We start from the raw sequence: 16,862 nt of genomic DNA, 5'->3' as shown, positions 1-16,862 counted from the left end.
CGTACAGATATTTTTGTCCGCTTTATTTTTTGTTTTAAAATTAACATGTATATATATATATATCAAGTCCTGCCATCGTCCAAGGGGTTTTAATTGAAGGCCTTTCAGTTTTATGATATACATAATAATTAATGATGTAAGTTAGATAAATGCTAAAGACTAATTTATTGACTAGAGTTATGGGCATTTTGATTTTATCTCCCCGAATCTCCTCCCATGCTTCGTCTTTGTGTCACAGGCGCCTGTCATGCACATATATAAATCGATCCCCGTCAGCGCTGGCGAAACGACATTAATATGTACACATAGTACTAATCAAGGCTTTACCTCTATAAACTTAGAGATGGACAGGAAATCATACAAAAGAGCGTTAAAACAATTTGATGTCAATGTTCAACGGAAACGAAGTTTACGCAATAAGAACAGCTTCATGAACGAGACATCATCATCTGCTTCATTTTATGATAACGATGAAAAAATAAGGAGAACAAGAACCCAATTGCAAAAGATCAGGTCTACACAACTATATTTGGCGATTCTCCGACTACTGCGGGGAATCTCACAGAAGAATTGAACCAATGCTTCCAACCTAAAAAAGCTGCGAAAGAAAATGGTACTAGAAAATTAACCAAAGACTCATTGATGGAATTGCAGCTCCTGATCCGAGAATTTGAAGTGCAGCAGATATCTGAATGTGATCATATGTTTTGCCAAGAAGGGTTATCACCAGAAAATTTATGTCAATGTCGCACCAATTTTTTGTTCGAATTAGAGTGCTTTGATAATAAAGATGCTATAGAAATTGGCAACCTAAGAACTCAATGTTACTGCAAAAAAGTATATAATGCTGTTGACAGTAACTGGGTTGTTTCTTCAACCCAAGATGCTCTGAAACAGGAAGAGTGGCAAGGCAAGGAATGGCTAGTATTACCAAAGATAGACGTCAAACCTACAAAGGATGCATGTATAAATGACGTAGATGTGCTAATCGAGGATGTAGCACCCAAACCAAACAAAGGGTTACCGGCAACTGTCCTTCAAATCAGATCTAACAATAAAGCCTTCGAAGAATCAATTGACTTGAGTGGAATTTTCAAACAATGGTCGTCATCATCATCATCACTATCAAATTGGGATTTTCCAAACGACAGTTTTGAACACTGTCCTTCCGCACAGGCAAAATGTGCTTTAAGAAAACGCATCCTCAAAACTTCTGACATTGTATTCCCCAAATAAGAGCATTAAATACCGGCTCAACTATCTGTATGGTCTCTGAAATCTCTGGCTATCGCGGAACTTGATACCTTTCTATGTATGTCGTGTGTATTTTATACAAAAGCAATAATTGTGCTGAGCCCATATCCACCCATTTAGCTGCGGAATCAGGGTGACAATATAATTGAAACATATGCTAACCTTTAAGAACCCAAAATTACATATCCTCATCTCATTAATCTATAATATGAATTAATTGATCTGTGACATATCGGTATGATTGTGGCGCCAAGTATAGACATCACCGAAGACGTTTCATCATAAAATCTGAAATTCATGCAAACGTTAAACATGATGGCGATCATCTCTCATTCACTGCAATAGCTAAAACAGTCCCAACGGCTTGAATCTATGTCTCTGAAACTCTACCGTTAGAGATGTTACTAATCCGAAGGTTGTACTCTTCTAGGCGTGGTTCTGGAGGGGTGAAGTTTCTTCCAGAATATAAACTTAAATGTGGACTAGAAATCCATTCACAGTTAAATACCAAGAACAAATTATTTTCAATGTCAACTAATGATCCATTTCACGCTGCCAATAACCCCAATTATCATACGTCATACTTTGATGTATCATTACCTGGTACTCAGCCAAAATTAAATTATGAAGCGGTGTTATTTGCTTCAAAGCTATGCTTAGCATTACAATGCGATATTAACCTTAACTCTCAATTTGATAGAAAGCATTACTTTTACGGAGACCAGCCGTTAGGATACCAAATTACACAGCACTACAAACCGTTTGCCAAGGGGGGGCAGTTGATCATGTACCGAGATCTTGATAATATTGACGAAGTTATGAAGCGTATAGAAATTGTTCAAATACAAATTGAGCAGGATACGGGTAGATCATTATATGCCGGGTCAGAAACAGGTACGCTTATTGACTTAAATCGCTCTAATGTGCCACTAATAGAGCTGGTCACAAAGCCGCAATTTAACGATGTCAAACAGGTTTGTGCCTTTATCAAGAAGTATCAAAACTTGCTCAGGCACTTAAAAATTTCGACTGGCGACCTGGAGACAGGTGCTATGAGAGTAGATGTAAACTTATCAGTTAATGGAAATGCACGTGTAGAGCTGAAAAATCTACCTAATACAAGCTCTATTAGAAATGCAATTATCTGCGAATATCAGAGGCAAGTAGATATTATTCGCTGTGGTAAGGCTGAAGAATTACTTAGCGAGCCTCAAACCAGAGGTTGGACCGGTTCCGAAACAGTAAAGTTAAGAAGTAAAGAGACTACTATTGATTATAGATATATGCCAGATCCCGAATTACCTAAGGTTACGTTAAGCTCTGATGTACTTACTGGTGTTGCCTCAGAACTTCCAGAACTACCAGATGCCATTTTGACGAAATTGCTAAGCAAACCGTACTCCATGTCTCTCAAAGATGCCAAACTTTTGACAACAAATAGTAGCAGCCATACTAATTTATACTCCACCCCAGAGTTGCAAGAATTCTACATGAAAACGTTTGAAGAATTTTGCAAATTTAATGGTTCTATTATCGAAAGCAAGTTACCTGCCAACTGGATTATTCATGAATTATTGGGTAATTTAAACAAATTACGCATTCCCTTAAGCGAAGCTTCTAAAATTCTTGACCCAAAAACATTTGGAGAGTTTTTGAATTTAATATATCGCAAGTCCATTTCTAAAGCAAGTGGTAAACTATTATTATTTTATGTTTTGAACAACTTCAAAACTTCTGGCTTTACTGACTTGCAGGGTATAAATTTTGAGGGTCTGATAGCAGAGTACGAGTTGAATCCACTCAACCAAGTAGATGAAACTCAGTTGCAAGGTATTTGCGAAGAGATTCTAAATGGAGTAGATGATGGAGTAAGGAGAGATATTATATCTGGTAAGAAAAAGAACGCCATACATTTCCTGGTTGGCCAAGGAATGAAGCTCTCTCAGGGGAGAATTGAAGCTCCATTATTAGAAAACACTTTCAAGAAGATATTAGGCATCAAGAAATAATTATTTGAAAGTAAATACAATCTTATAACTAGAACTTCAAAAATTATCATTAATAGTATTATAAAAATGTTATTCAGCTTCTTGTTAGAAGTCACTAAGAAAAGTTGGGAAAAAAAACTTCCTATATTGAAAAGAAGCCAAGATTTGCAAACCTTTTAAGAACTTACTTTCTTATAACGTTCATTTCATTTTTCAACGGAAGTGTAAGTCACATTCTTCAAAATTCCCGCCCCGACAACAATGTTATATATGAATATAACTTTATACAGGCCTCGTCTTCATACCTTATTCTTTCCAAAAATTAGAAGTAATCATGTCTTATAACCAATTATCTATAACAAGATAAAAGAACTATCAATAAGTCCACCCCAATGACCACGCAAACCAAGATAGGATAACTCAACAGATACATAAACTCCAAATCCAGTGATACATTGCCAACAAACCACTCTAGTATAACACTCGAAAACCGATACCAAAAAAGATAGCCCAGCAGATGAAAACAAAATACAAAAAAAAAAGAATACTAAACATTGGTTGATTCATTAGAATGTTTAGAACAGTGAATGAACGCCCACAGTTCAGCAATTATAGGTGTGTAAGACTCTTCAACATCAAAGAAAAAAAACCACCAACATAAAATCAACTTGTGAATCACAATCAAGTAAAAATATAAATAAAAGAGTACAGGAACTTGGTCAATGTGAGAACTTCGTGATGGAAATTGAAGGTTTAAAAAGTAAAAGAAGCTCAAAGATGGGAATATCAATTCCTGACTGTGATAAAAATGTCTGATAGTAATGTGGAAAAAGATCCGCGTCTTACTGTTCATTCAGTATGTTAAAAAAACAATATAGTTTGAATCCTCCATAAATTTACAAGTAATAGAAACAAAAAACACAACAATAAAGATGATCCTGACATATGAGTGTGATAAAAGCATTGAACAAGTCTTAACCAGTTACTTTTAACCCCAGACACTCATGTCGTTATTCCAAATACCAAAAGAACCTGAGGCAGTAGACGAGGTGCTCGACTGATTAACCGTTGTAGGACCAGCAGTGGAAACACCAGTTGAATTCCCCCAGGTGGAACTAGCAGCCGGCAACATCGTAAAAGTAGATTGATTGGAAGAAGAAGGAAACGAGTTAGAGGAGAACATGGATGCCACCATAGACCTGGATCCATTCAAAGACGAGACATTGCCGCTAGAAGATGTATCACCCAGCAAAGAAGATGGGAATACTTGCATCAAATCGTTAGAAGTTGCAGCACTTGAGATCGGAGGACTATTGCTCTGAACAAAAGGAGATACCATGTTAAAGTTGCTCATGGCTGGGCTGCCACTTGCAGTCTGTCCATAAGCAATACTATCATATTGCTTATGGAAGTCGCTTGGCATAATATAGTCACCAAAGTCACTACTTAACGAGTTAATTGTAGATCCTCCACTTATAGAACTTTGCAATCTAGGTGGCGAAGTAGAGCCTGAAGACGAGCTGGAAGTCAAAAAGCTTTGTTGTTGCCCGGGTTGTGGTGTTTGTTGAGCGATCAAAGGCAAAGAAATATTGCTTCCATTACCATTTGGTTTTGAAGAACTGGGGTAGAAAACCTGTGGATAAGTCTTTTGAAAAGACGTTTGCAATGGATTAATCAATTGCTGCTGTTGCTGCTGCTGCTGCTGGTGGTGATGATGATGATGGTGATGGCCATGGTGGTGGGCTCCATACTTGGCTTGCAAGTTACCGATTTGGAAACGCTTACCACCACTGTTGCAGTTGCCAGCATCCACAGCAGCCCCACTAACATAATGATTAACACTGCTGTTATTGGAACCGTGGCTTATCCTTTTACGCTGCTGGCCAGACATCCCCTGACCGCCAGCACGATTTTGGTACCTGTACTGCTGTTGCTGAGACTGACCCTGCTGTTGCTGCTGTAAAGGAATTACCCCATTTTGTGGCATCAATTTCAGAGACCGATATTCCATCAAATACTTATCCATATCTTCAAGCTGGGAGATAAATGGGACGCTCAATATTTGACCTGGCATACTTGTTTCCTCCGAATTATTCCAAGTCTGCTTAACTACCTTTATGATCGATTATTGGAATGGTCACCTATCTAAGCGTTTCAAATAAGAAACCAAATAATATCCCTCAAAGATTCAACTGAAAGCTAATAAGCAATAACCAATAACGCTATTGCTTAAAAGATTAAATAAACCACTAAGCCTATACCTACCTTTTTAGGGATAACATAACAGATCTACTTAGAAAACTAATAAAAAACTTTTCAAAACCTTGAGATGCAAAAATCTACTTTCGAAGATATGAAATCGGATGCAGTCAATTATGTAAAGTGGAAAAATGTATGGTCGAAAATTTTGAGATTAGATAAGCACATGGTGAATCGGAATTCGTCTGAAGTGACAATAATACGACATTTCGTAATATTTAAGCGTCAATTAGATGATATATATGTGTGTGAATATATATAGAAGGGGTTTTGGTCAGATTAATGTAATATGATGAGGTTGCAGGGATTGGGGAGAAGAGTTCAGCGTTTCTTTTTCTCCTTTACTTCGTCATCTGTAGTGGCATGAAGTCTTATAACGTTTGGATAATCGGATCTATTAGCCATATGGCCTTGGTGCCAGTCGTAGCTGAGGGCATATGCAAAGACAGAGCCATTTCTGTTGAAATTGCAAACAGGGATGGAGGAGTTCATCGGAGGAAAGCCTTTGAGACGATGTCTCTGATTTTTGTCCCAGAAATGGAAGGAGCCGTCGCCACCTGCGGTAGCAAAGGTACCGTATTGCGGGTGGAAAACTATGCTGTTGACGGGGTATACATGTGACTCGGTGGACGCACGGGTGCCTGTGGTTGCCGTCGCTTGTTGTTGTTGTCTGTGACATTTGAAAGAGAAGCCGCTTTTACGTTGTTCCTGTTCGTCAACGTATTGGATTGCGCATCTGCCTTCGATGGAGCCAATGGCAAAGCCGTTACCCTCGATATAGCAGGCGATAGTACGTGTTTGCCATTTCAAAGGAGACATAGAGGTTCTAAAGATCTGGCCTGGGTTGTTTAGATCTACGATAATTATGTGGCGTTCCGCAGTACCTATAACCAGCAGTTTTTGTCTGCTATCCATGGCATAGACACGTTCTGGCATAGCTACCGTGGAAATGGGCTGAGACTGTCTCATGTCCCAGTATTTGATGGTTTTATCCCACGAACCAGTAACAATGCATTCTTGGTTTGAGGGCCCGCACTGTACAAACCGCAGCAACTTTACTGGAGCATCATGGCTACCGATTTGTTGAGTCTGTCCACTTGCAACGTCATATATCTTCACCACATTGTCACAGCCTCCCGATGCAATCTTCGTGCCATCTGAAGACCATCTCGTTGTCAACACGGGTGCTTGATGCTCATACTGCGCACGACCTTGTGTCATACCATTTTGTACATCCCAAATTCGAACTGTGTTATCCCATGAAGCCACACTAAAAAGAAAATCCTGTTGTGGAGAGAATGCAATGTCTGAGATAGAGTCGTTGGCTGGATTGTTGATCGTTATGTCATTTACCAAATCTTTATCAGTAGCCATAGCTGTAGTTGTACCTGTAGATCCAGTTGTTCGATATAGTGACATATCGACCTTCTATATTATAATGCACTCAGTACTTTCCCAAGTGAGAAGTTTGTAATGCTGGGACGTTTGGATGTCGCTAGACCTTTCTTAAAGGTTGTTGAATTCTTCTGATTCTTGAATAATTTTGCGAATGTCACCAGGTACGTGCATTCAACCTGCTAGGCCAAAAGGAAGTCAGCTATATTCAAATAATTGAGGCCAATGGAAGAAAATATTGCATTAGTTTCTTATATAATTACGGATATTACGATGGTTCAGTATCTTTATTATTAGTATATGTAGTCAGGAATCAGATTTATAACATACAAAATTGTGTAGGGGGTACTATATCTAAATAAAAATGGATGTCGATGGTAGTGAGTAATGTGTACAATTAATTAATCAATGAAGAGGAGTTTGCTTGTTGGGAAGTTCAAGGAAATGTGAGTATTCTTTTTTTACAATATAAAATCTCCAAGGAGTATATTTTAACGCCAACTAAATTGAAAGAAGTTGAAATCGTTATATGTAGAGTTTGGATCAGAAAAATCTAAGTTAAATGCGTCTTGGCCTTTATTGCCACTGTTCCCGTTTGTAGATAATGAAGCACTATTAGTCGCATCGGTAGTAGAATTCGAGATCTCACCTGTTGCAACAACTGTATCCATATGGTTACCGCTGCCCGGTCCCTTCTTTATGGTGACAAGTAAATCTGTATCTTCCTGGTCGAAGTGAAATTGGGCATCCGCGCTCAAGGTAGGGTCATGATGCAATGCTTCAAGTTCGTGATGGTGGTTGGATGGGCTAATGTCACTATTCGATGTTGGAATTGGAAGACTGCTGTGGGCTCCAGAATCGTTGCTTGAACCACTTCCGCCTAAAAACTCCTCATTGGTAGGTACAGAGCTGATTGCATTACCCGTGTGCACAATTGTAGGAGTAGGACCTGTAGGGACATTCGGTGTAGTGGTAGAGGATATTGACGACTTTTTGCCATTAGAAGAAGCACTGGAACTTGGAGTCTTCTTACTGTTAGTTCTAATTTTAGAAACCGATACGGAAGCCGGTGTGTTGACAGACAGAGCCGGTGTGGGGACGTTCTTTTTTGCGTTCGTTGTTGTTGCATTGGCGGGGTCCATTAAGCTTTCAGTTGAAAAAGGTGGAGTTGGGTGACTCGACTGTGACTTCTTTGGCCGTTTTCTCTTTTTATCATCATCGTCTAGTAAAGAGGGAGAAGGCGTCGTTTCATGATGGGGAACCTCAGTTACAGTAGAGAGAGTGCTAGACAGTGTCAGGTTGACATTGGTAAATGGTGTCAATGGAGTTGCAGGAGAGTTCGGTTCAGACAACGATTTTTTATTTTGGTCAGTTTTCCTCCTGGTATACTTCCGCTTCTTTGAAGCACCTCCAACTGGTGCAGCAGTAGGTGGCACTGCATTAAGCGATGAACTCATTGCTCCAGAGGTAGCTGAAATACCAATTCCAACAGAATTGGGGCTGCTTTGTGCAGAAGAGAGGACGGAGGACGGCGGCAGCATACCATGACTTAAGCGATGCATTAAATGGGGATTTGACAACTGAGTGGCTCCCGCTGATGACAATTCCCTTGGAGCAGCAGATATTGCCTTTTTATTCTCTCTTTCCAATAATAGTAGCTGCTTTCTGTAATTATGCAAGCCATCTACATTGGTATATTCCTTGTCAGAATTCTGCAGCTGATGCTGCAGTTGCTGTGATTGAGGCTGTGGCAGTTGTTGTAGTTGCAGCTGCGGTTGCAGTTGCGGTTGCAGTTGCAGTTGCGGTTGCAGTTGCAGTTGCGGTTGTGATTGTGATTGTACTTGCTGCTGCTGGTGCTGCTGAGGTTGTTGAGGTTGTTGAGTTAGTTGGGCCTGCTGCTGCTGAGGTGGTTGGGCCTGCTGCTGCTGAGGTGGTTGGGCCTGCTGCTGCTGAGGTGGTTGGGCCTGCTGCTGCTGAGGTGGTTGAGCCTGCTGCTGCTGAGGTGGTTGAGCCTGCTGCTGCTGAGGTGGTTGAGCCTGCTGCTGCTGAGGTGGTTGAGGTTGTTGAGTTAGTTGGGCCTGCTGCTGCTGAGGTGGTTGGGCCTGCTGCTGCTGAGGTGGTTGAGCCTGCTGCTGCTGAGGTGGTTGAGCCTGCTGCTGCTGAGGTGGTTGAGCCTGCTGCTGCTGAGGTGGTTGAGCCTGCTGCTGTTGAGGTTGTTGAGCCTGCTGAGGCTGTTGCGATTGTTGAGGTTGTTGAGACTGTTGAGACTGCTGAGGATGCTTCTCAGGTTGTTGTTGTTGCTGCTGTTGTTGCTGCTGCTGGGGCTTTTTCCGTCGTCTTTGTATGGTCGGATTGGGTGTTGCACCAGAAGGTGATCCAGCAGTCGTTGCATTTGGAGCAGAAGAATTTGACGGTGTAACACTAACAGCAGAAGTCGAAGGCATTGAAAGAACCTGAGATTGCACAAACTGCTGCCCAATAGATGACTGTTGCTGCATTGGATACATGTTATTAGCAACATTGTATGGATAGAGAGGAACTTGGTTTTGAAACATGGGCCCGCCATGAAGTTGCTGATGAGGATTCAGTTGCTCAGGGGATAATGTAGTATTGGTAGAAGTCGGAGGTTGTGACTGACGTGGCATTTGATTGTGTGTATCAAGTTGCTGTTCGTGGTGAGCCATCATATTACCTGCCATAGGAGCCAACCCGCTTATTATCTGATGTGGCGAAGTGTTTGAAGGATCAAAGTATGGCCCGAGCATGGCAGCGGTTTGGGGACCCGACCCAGTAGGCTGACCCATTGAACCCATGGGTCCTCCCGGCAGATGGGGAGCAATATTCTGCGGTTGCTGCTGCTGCTGCTGCTGCCCATTAGGACCCAGTGGGTGAGGACCTGGGGCTGCATAAAGAGGACCCGCTAGCCCAGCTCCTGGGTGTGGCAGCTGCTGCGAAGAATTCGTTGGCCTTCCAGACGCCATCATCATATTCTGCGTATTCATCATCATCACCATCGAAAGCATTACTGGATCAAACTGCTCCTGCTCATAGTCTCCACGCTGCTCCGCTTGCTGCTGCACCCTAGCCGCGTGCATCGCAATACCTCGATAGGCATGTTCCTGTCTTTGCTTATACAACTGCATTTGAAAATACTGTTGAGCTAAATCTGACCCTCCCCGATGCGTCCGAGCATTGAATATATCCCAGAAGATCTGCCACCATTCATACAGGAACCCCTGTGGTGCATCCATCTCCGGCTTGCCATCTGCCACTTCTGCTTCCTGTTTGAACAGCTGAGCTGTCTCTTCTAGTGATGATTTTATTAGGAAATCGTAAATATATGAATTTAACAATTTCTTATTTTCACCCATTCTCCTGTCGTCTTTTACTATCTAAGACTCGTATCTATTGCTCCTTGACGGATAGAAAGCTCCTTAGGTGACTCTATCGATCTTCTTGGCTGTTTTTCTACTTAATGTAGGGTGGAGAGAGTCTTGTTGAGTTATAATGAAGTAGGGTACGACTACCAAATTTTCTCAAAGGGTTACTAAGAAAAAAGAAAAAAATTAATTCACGTTCTTGTCTTAATAGATGATTATTGGGGCCAAAGGAGTAAGTTATATATTGGTTGTTATGTTGGCGATAGATCGGTTTCAAGGAACGTTAACTATGGTTGTTTCAACGTAATTATGTATGCTTCTATATGTATGTCCGTGTTGTTGCTCCATGGGAACAGCAGCCGTCAGTGATTTGGCGACGGCAGAAGAAAGTAAGTGGTGCTGCTAGTGTTAGCTGAAGAGCAGGAGCATCGAATTAGGAAATGACTCAACAAGAATTTGGGAGGAAGTGATGGCGGATGATTGTGTGAGAGCTAGTGAGAGGTTTGAAGGGGTGGGTGGGGGGGCAGGGAGAGGGAGAGGTGTTACTGGGATTTTAGAGAGGGGGGAGGGATTCGTAATCAGAGAAATAGCCGAGTGGGGGTTACTGGATCAACGCTGACATTGTGGTCAGAATGCCATGGCGTAAGGTGCATGTGGTGGGAGGTTTGAGACAGTTACGTATCATTAAAATGATTTACACGGTTATGTGATTTCCATCACGAGACACGGGATGGGTAGGCTGACTTGGAAGACCAAGACGCCAATGTGAGCCAACAGGATTTGGGTGATGATCTATTGATTGATTTTAATTGGGGAGTACCCCTGGTATCAGAGCGTTTTCACTAGTCCTCCTTGGTTTGTTCTTCTTGAGAGGGACGTTGAGGGAGCGTGATGTCAATCAAGGAGCGGTTTAGGTAAATCAGGATCAGTAATGTAGCGTTAAGAAGATGGAGAAGAAGACTGGCTGTACTTTTAGGAGGGTAACTGTTCCAGCAGTATTCATGTAAGATGTACCAAGGGATGGCGCATGTGATCGGCATGCAACTCCAGTGGATAAGGATTGGTATGGTCCAATGGTACCAGGACAGAAATTGGTAATGTAGAGAACGTGAGAATAGAACTCCAATAAAGTTGGTAACCAACAATGTGTATGCAATATAGAGGGGGCTCGGGTAGATGTTTAAAACCTTTGATAAGGGCTGTCTAAATGCGGAGTAGGCTATTTGGAACCAACTGCCGTTTGACGGAGGGCAATACCTTGTGAAGATGAAGAATGCTAAAATTGTTATGTGGCCGAGTAATAACATTTTGTGAAACAGCTCATTCCCAAATACATCCTCGCTTACTATTTGCCAGTTGATACTCCACTTGTACATGAATTTACGTCCAAAGTTGAAGGCTATAGTCAAATATTCTAACGGATATGCCGCAAGGTACTCTCTAGCCACGTAGACCTGCCATCCAATCATTATGAAAACTGACCAAAGTAGTACAAGCAAGGAGCCCTGGCTCAGTAAGAACACAGATATCAAGACACCTGGAAGGTACAGTAGCGCATTCATCTTAATGCTCACAGCAACAGCATAAGTTAGACTGCCTGTCACACACAAATAATAATTTTTGTATCTTGCCGATAATAAGAATAGTAGCACTGTAAAAACAATGAAGAAAGTCGTCCAGCAATCATTGAACAATCTCAAAACATATATAGAATGCAACCGTTTAGATAGACATCCCATAACCATACACCAGGGTGGAAGATTCAATATCGCAAAACAACAAAACTGCATCATTAATGTGGCCATGTAGAGATATCCAAATAAATTTTGTCCGCTTTTTAAATTCTCCAAGCCGTCAGTGATCTTCTCCATCCAATTGTAAATAAGAACATGGCCTGCTGGATACACTAACGGGCCTGTACCACCTTCAATTTTAGAATAATTTCTTTCTCCATTCTTGATAGTCCAAATTTGCTCCATATAAGCTAAATAGTCAATTTCGGTATAGGGAATAAAACGAATTATCAAATGCACTAGCACTAATTCAAATAAGAATAGTACAATCATCATTATAAATCCTGCCTCAGGGTCCAAAAGCAAATATTTGATAGCATTCATCCCATTGCTTGAGAGAGCAGTCCAATAAGATCCAATCCGTATTTTGCTATCTGACATTGAAGCTAAACTTGAACTAGTGCTTTGAATATTCTCATTAGACATAGCAAGTTAATCTTAGATGATGATCAAGATTGCTTTGTTACTTTCACAGTCTGTTTGTTCAGGATTTATTATTGTTTTCGGTGAAAATAAGATCTGAACAACTTGCGAAGGCCAACTGAGCTTTTACAAGAAATTACTAAAATACGTCTATGTAAGATTCATAACCCTTTTATATCTCTAATAAACCCTCCAACGTTTTAATGGGGTTAAACTAAGGTAATATAGGAATACATCTTGATTCTAGGGAACTCTTGGAATATATACTTGAATAAATTCTCCCCAGAGCATCATCTTGCCCTTAGGCCTTTCCAATGAGCATAGAATAGAGAACACAACAAGTGAACTTAAACTATTTTCGACTGTACTTTTAAGATCATATTTCTTCTCTCAAATATAGCACTCTAAAAATAGACACAAAAACATATATTTAATTTACAAAAGTTGGAAGGCATAGAACGCTTCATTATTCACCAGCGATGGTCAGAAATCTTGAATCATGCGATGACCGCCGCTAAAATGGAGTTCTGAGCGACTACTCCATTATATGTCTGATTCAAGAACTTTAGCAATTCGACAACTTTTAATTTTATTTCTTCAGTTTGGAATTGCTTCAACTTATCCATATTTTCTTCTCTACCCAGCGTAGATTCTTTTTCTAACTGAATCCTTTCGTTTTCTTTGGTAAAGACAGTGGCAAAGAATTCTATAATCCTTGGAGTCTTGTTGATGATCAAGCTGTTATTGGACTGGTATAGCTTGATGATCAATTCAAATATTGGATCGTATTCTTCATAACCTGTTTTCAATGGAAGATGACTTAGAAGAGCTGGCAAAGTGTGCTCTAATGGGACTAAGTTTTGGTTTTTCAAAGTCATCCTAGCAACACAACCGGTGGAATTTGCAAAGGCTCTGTCAATAATCTCCTTTGTAGCCTCATCATCTTGAGAAGCAAGTATCTTTTGATCAGCAGTGTTTAGTAATTCATACATGGCCTTTAAAACAGGTTCGTAAACAGCAGAAACATCAAACTGGGCATATTGAATCAATATGCCCACACCATAAGCGGCATTACCTCTAACTTCCAAGGATTTGTCAGTTGTCAACTTAATAATCATGGCTTCCAAAAATTCTTGGACATATGGATTATGTTCTTTCAAACCTAGAGCAATTTCAGAAGCCGCACCAACAGCTGCAGATCTCTTGTTCTTAGATTTTAGATCAAATAAGGACAATAGTATTGACTTAAAGTTCTCAAAAACCTTAGTGTAATCCTGAGCTAGAGCATATGACAAAGATACCAATACTTCCAATGCGACGTCTAACAAAGTTGCTTCTGTTTCTGAGGCGTCCATGTCTTCGTCCTTCGGAATGTCTTCTTCATAGTCTATGGTTTGACAGGTATGTTCACCATTCAAAACACTTAGGACTTGCAAGCATAACTGCTCTAAATGGGCAAAATTTCCATTGTCCATAACCACAATTGGACCAAAGCTCTTGATCATATCTGCCATAGTTTCAAATACAGTAATAATCATCGAGGTTTCAAATTCTTCACTCAAACCATCTAAAGATATTTCTCTAGCAGTTTGAATGACAGACAAGATACTGCTATCAACGTACGATCCTGACGGAATACCTTTTGGGTAGGTTTCCTCTGTGATGTTGGTGGTTAATAATACAGCTTTAACAATATTCCAGATTGTCTGCATGGCCGTTTCCCTTAAACCATACGATTCATCGACCTGTTCCTTCAAAACCTTCAAAGAAGGTTCCACAAACTTCAAGAACTGCTCTTTACAAGCCACCGCCAACTCGGATAAAGCTGCTGCTGCAACTTCCTTTTCATATGAAATACCAGTATTAACAGTAAACTTGTTTTGCAAATCTTCTTCATCAGCGTCATCAGTGAATGCAGCTAGGTCATCAGCATCACCATCAAACTTGAATTGGTATTCCTCTTGTTGTAGAGTTTTGAAGATTTCTGGCATTATGGTATCCAAAAATGGAGCAAAATCTTTTCCGTAAACCTTAGCCATGTTAGCGATAAATGCATAACCAGATTCTCTCAATCTTGCAGAATCAGTTTTGATTGCTTCATAAGCGGAGTTAACTAAAGGCTCTGCAACCTCCGCAAAAGTTGTAGATCTAACAGCTCTACCCATTGTGGAAATATTTTCAAAGGTTAGGGCCCGCAATTCAATGTCATCTTCCGACATACCTTCAATTTGAGAACAGTTTTGGATAAACTGTTCCAAAAATTGAACAGATGTCTTAAAGTATGGAATAAAGTTGGAGCCTGCAGCAAATGCTGCAGAGCCAATAGCAGATACAATAGCAGCTCTCAATTTAGAAGAATTTTGAGATTCCAACATTTGGAACAACTTATTCATCAATGGTTCTAAGTATTTAGCGATAGCATCATACGCAATGAATTCTAGCAATCCATCCAATGCAGTAGTAGCGTACCTGTAGATTACGATGTGCTTAGAATTGTCGATGATTTCGATTATCAAGGGTAGATATTCTTCGTGGAACTTAGCGACTTCGTCTTGAAGCTCAGTTGTTAATTGAGATACGGCTTTCAAGGCAGCTAATTGGACAATTGGTTCTGGGTCCTTCATTCCAGTTATAGTTGCTGGGATTATCTTATCCAATTGAGACAATATATAGTCTGGAGAACCAGTCACTGCAACGGAAATTGCCAACAGGATAGCGCGCCTTTCAAATGGATTAGAGGAAGATATCATAGTTGGCAAATGCTCCATTATTGGTGCAGCGACTTGAGATGGAGGAAATTCAGTTGCTGCAAAGGCAATTAACCTCATTGCAGTCAGACATGGGGTATTCTCTTCGTTTTCGGCAGCTTCATCCTCGTTATTTAGCTCATCATCGATATCAATTTCATCAGAAGCAACCTTTAAAGCCGTAATAGTTATTTCCGGAGCTAATTTTGCCTGGTGAATCTTCGATTTCCTGTAGGAAACCGCCGAGATCGCAAACTGTACAGCAAACACTCTTGTGTCCTCATCTACCTCTTTGTTGAGTGAAATCTGGAGGGATAGTTTTACTAAGTCAGCAATTGCCTTACCAGTTAGCTGAGAGTCCAATAATAGGAAATCGTTCAAACAGTTAAAAATCAACTTAGTGTTCACAATGTCGTCTGCCTTTATCACGGCCTCCAAAACATCGACCACAGAAGGAATTAAGGAGGCAAATTGGGAAGCATAGTTTGGATCGATCTCATCCTGTCTTTCAATCAAAGTTGAAACATGGTTCAATGCTTGAACAGATAATGATCTAACCTCCAAAGATGCATTATCTTTGATTGTATGGGAAAATAAGTCCAAGAATTCACCAATGTGATTACATAACGCTGGTTTGTATGATTCTAGCAAAGACAACAAAACAAAGATGGATGTCTGCCTGTTCCTTGGGTTTTCATCTGAAGCTGCGCGAATCAAAGTTGGAATTAACTCTGGCCATTCATTATTATTCAAGTCTTCGGCCCCAATGGCCGCAGTAACGCGCGAGCTAGAGTGGCAAACGATATCTTTGGATTCAGCAAAAGACGAATGTAACAAAGAATTCTTGATCTCGATTTTTAGAGAAGCATCCAGTTTTTCCCAATGCTTCGGCACCATTTTCCTTGCCTCGACACCAGCTAGCTGTCTCAATGCATCATCAGAACCATTTTGCAAAATGTGAATCAATGCAGGTAAAGCAGTTGGTTGTGTGTAAAACTGAGACTGCAAAACCTTTGTGGTCTCCTTCAAAGAAGAAGCATCAGGATTAACAATGGCAGAAAGCTGCTGCTGCAATTGAGCAATGAAATTCGGATCCATAACTGTTATGCAAAAAAGCACTTGCTTTACCAGGCTTAAATTGAGATCTGAAAAATCAGAAGGTTGTTTTAAAGAAATCCAAAACGTCCGTATATGAACCTATTTGGAAAATGATATACAGCCTTTCGAAGTGGACCAATAACCCAGATACGTTATGTTAACCTTGGGATATTTAACGCTCACAAAATTGTTAACTTTAACAAATAGAGAGCTATTAAATGGAAAGTTTCTCGTGTCCAAAAGAAGAATCAGAGAAAAGAGTATGAGACGGCAATGATTATTTATCTAACAGATAAACCAACAACACGAAGTATTGATAATTTAGTAAACCCCTTTTGAGTTAGGAGATTGCGACTGCGACTGCGACTGCTAGTTTTCCTAGTAGAAATGAGTTCAAAAGAGAGATGAAGAACTAATTACTGCTGCAATAAAGTAATAAAAACTCATCGATCTCATTATGCGGAAAGTAAGACACAGGAGCTCATCGCACTCCAAAAAAAATTTTCAAGTTGTTTCTTTTTGACT

At 40.4% G+C, this 16,862-nt stretch overlaps 6 protein-coding genes and 1 further gene across 6 annotated transcripts; 2 read left to right on the top strand and 5 right to left on the bottom strand.

The window, feature by feature from the left end:
- Window positions 1-247: 247 nt before the first annotated feature.
- Window positions 248-1,236, top strand: Ecym_7152 (the record flags this gene model as incomplete).
- A 416-nt stretch (window positions 1,237-1,652) lies between these two features.
- Window positions 1,653-3,263, top strand: PET112 (glutamyl-tRNA(Gln) amidotransferase subunit PET112; the record flags this gene model as incomplete). The annotated part of the gene is made up of 1 exon (XM_003647769.1): window positions 1,653-3,263. The coding sequence occupies one exon, from the start codon at window positions 1,653-1,655 to the stop codon at window positions 3,261-3,263; it is 1,611 nt and encodes a 536-aa protein (XP_003647817.1).
- Window positions 3,264-4,230: 967 nt separating this feature from the next.
- On the bottom strand, window positions 4,231-5,316 carry Ecym_7150 (uncharacterized protein; the record flags this gene model as incomplete). The annotated part of the gene is made up of 1 exon (XM_003647768.1): window positions 4,231-5,316. One exon carries the CDS (start codon window positions 5,314-5,316, stop codon window positions 4,231-4,233), a length of 1,086 nt encoding a protein of 361 aa, XP_003647816.1.
- A 506-nt stretch (window positions 5,317-5,822) lies between these two features.
- Window positions 5,823-6,920, bottom strand: GLE2 (RNA export factor GLE2; the record flags this gene model as incomplete). Its single annotated transcript, XM_003647767.1, has 1 exon — window positions 5,823-6,920. One exon carries the CDS (start codon window positions 6,918-6,920, stop codon window positions 5,823-5,825), a length of 1,098 nt encoding a protein of 365 aa, XP_003647815.1.
- A 467-nt stretch (window positions 6,921-7,387) lies between these two features.
- Ecym_7148 (uncharacterized protein) lies at window positions 7,388-10,267 on the bottom strand (the record flags this gene model as incomplete). Its single annotated transcript, XM_003647766.1, has 1 exon — window positions 7,388-10,267. The coding sequence occupies one exon, from the start codon at window positions 10,265-10,267 to the stop codon at window positions 7,388-7,390; it is 2,880 nt and encodes a 959-aa protein (XP_003647814.1).
- Window positions 10,268-11,118: 851 nt separating this feature from the next.
- On the bottom strand, window positions 11,119-12,495 carry ALG3 (dolichyl-P-Man:Man(5)GlcNAc(2)-PP-dolichol alpha-1,3-mannosyltransferase; the record flags this gene model as incomplete). Its single annotated transcript, XM_003647765.1, has 1 exon — window positions 11,119-12,495. One exon carries the CDS (start codon window positions 12,493-12,495, stop codon window positions 11,119-11,121), a length of 1,377 nt encoding a protein of 458 aa, XP_003647813.1.
- Window positions 12,496-12,989: 494 nt separating this feature from the next.
- On the bottom strand, window positions 12,990-16,337 carry KAP123 (karyopherin KAP123; the record flags this gene model as incomplete). Its single annotated transcript, XM_003647764.1, has 1 exon — window positions 12,990-16,337. One exon carries the CDS (start codon window positions 16,335-16,337, stop codon window positions 12,990-12,992), a length of 3,348 nt encoding a protein of 1,115 aa, XP_003647812.1.
- Window positions 16,338-16,862: the final 525 nt, after the last annotated feature.

This window comes from Eremothecium cymbalariae, chromosome 7 (genome assembly GCF_000235365.1).
Source record: "Eremothecium cymbalariae DBVPG#7215 chromosome 7, complete sequence".
Lineage (NCBI taxonomy): Eukaryota > Fungi > Ascomycota > Saccharomycetes > Saccharomycetales > Saccharomycetaceae > Eremothecium > Eremothecium cymbalariae.
The sequence above is the reverse complement of the archived record's forward strand: the minus strand, read 5'-3'. Positions and strand labels throughout refer to the sequence as shown.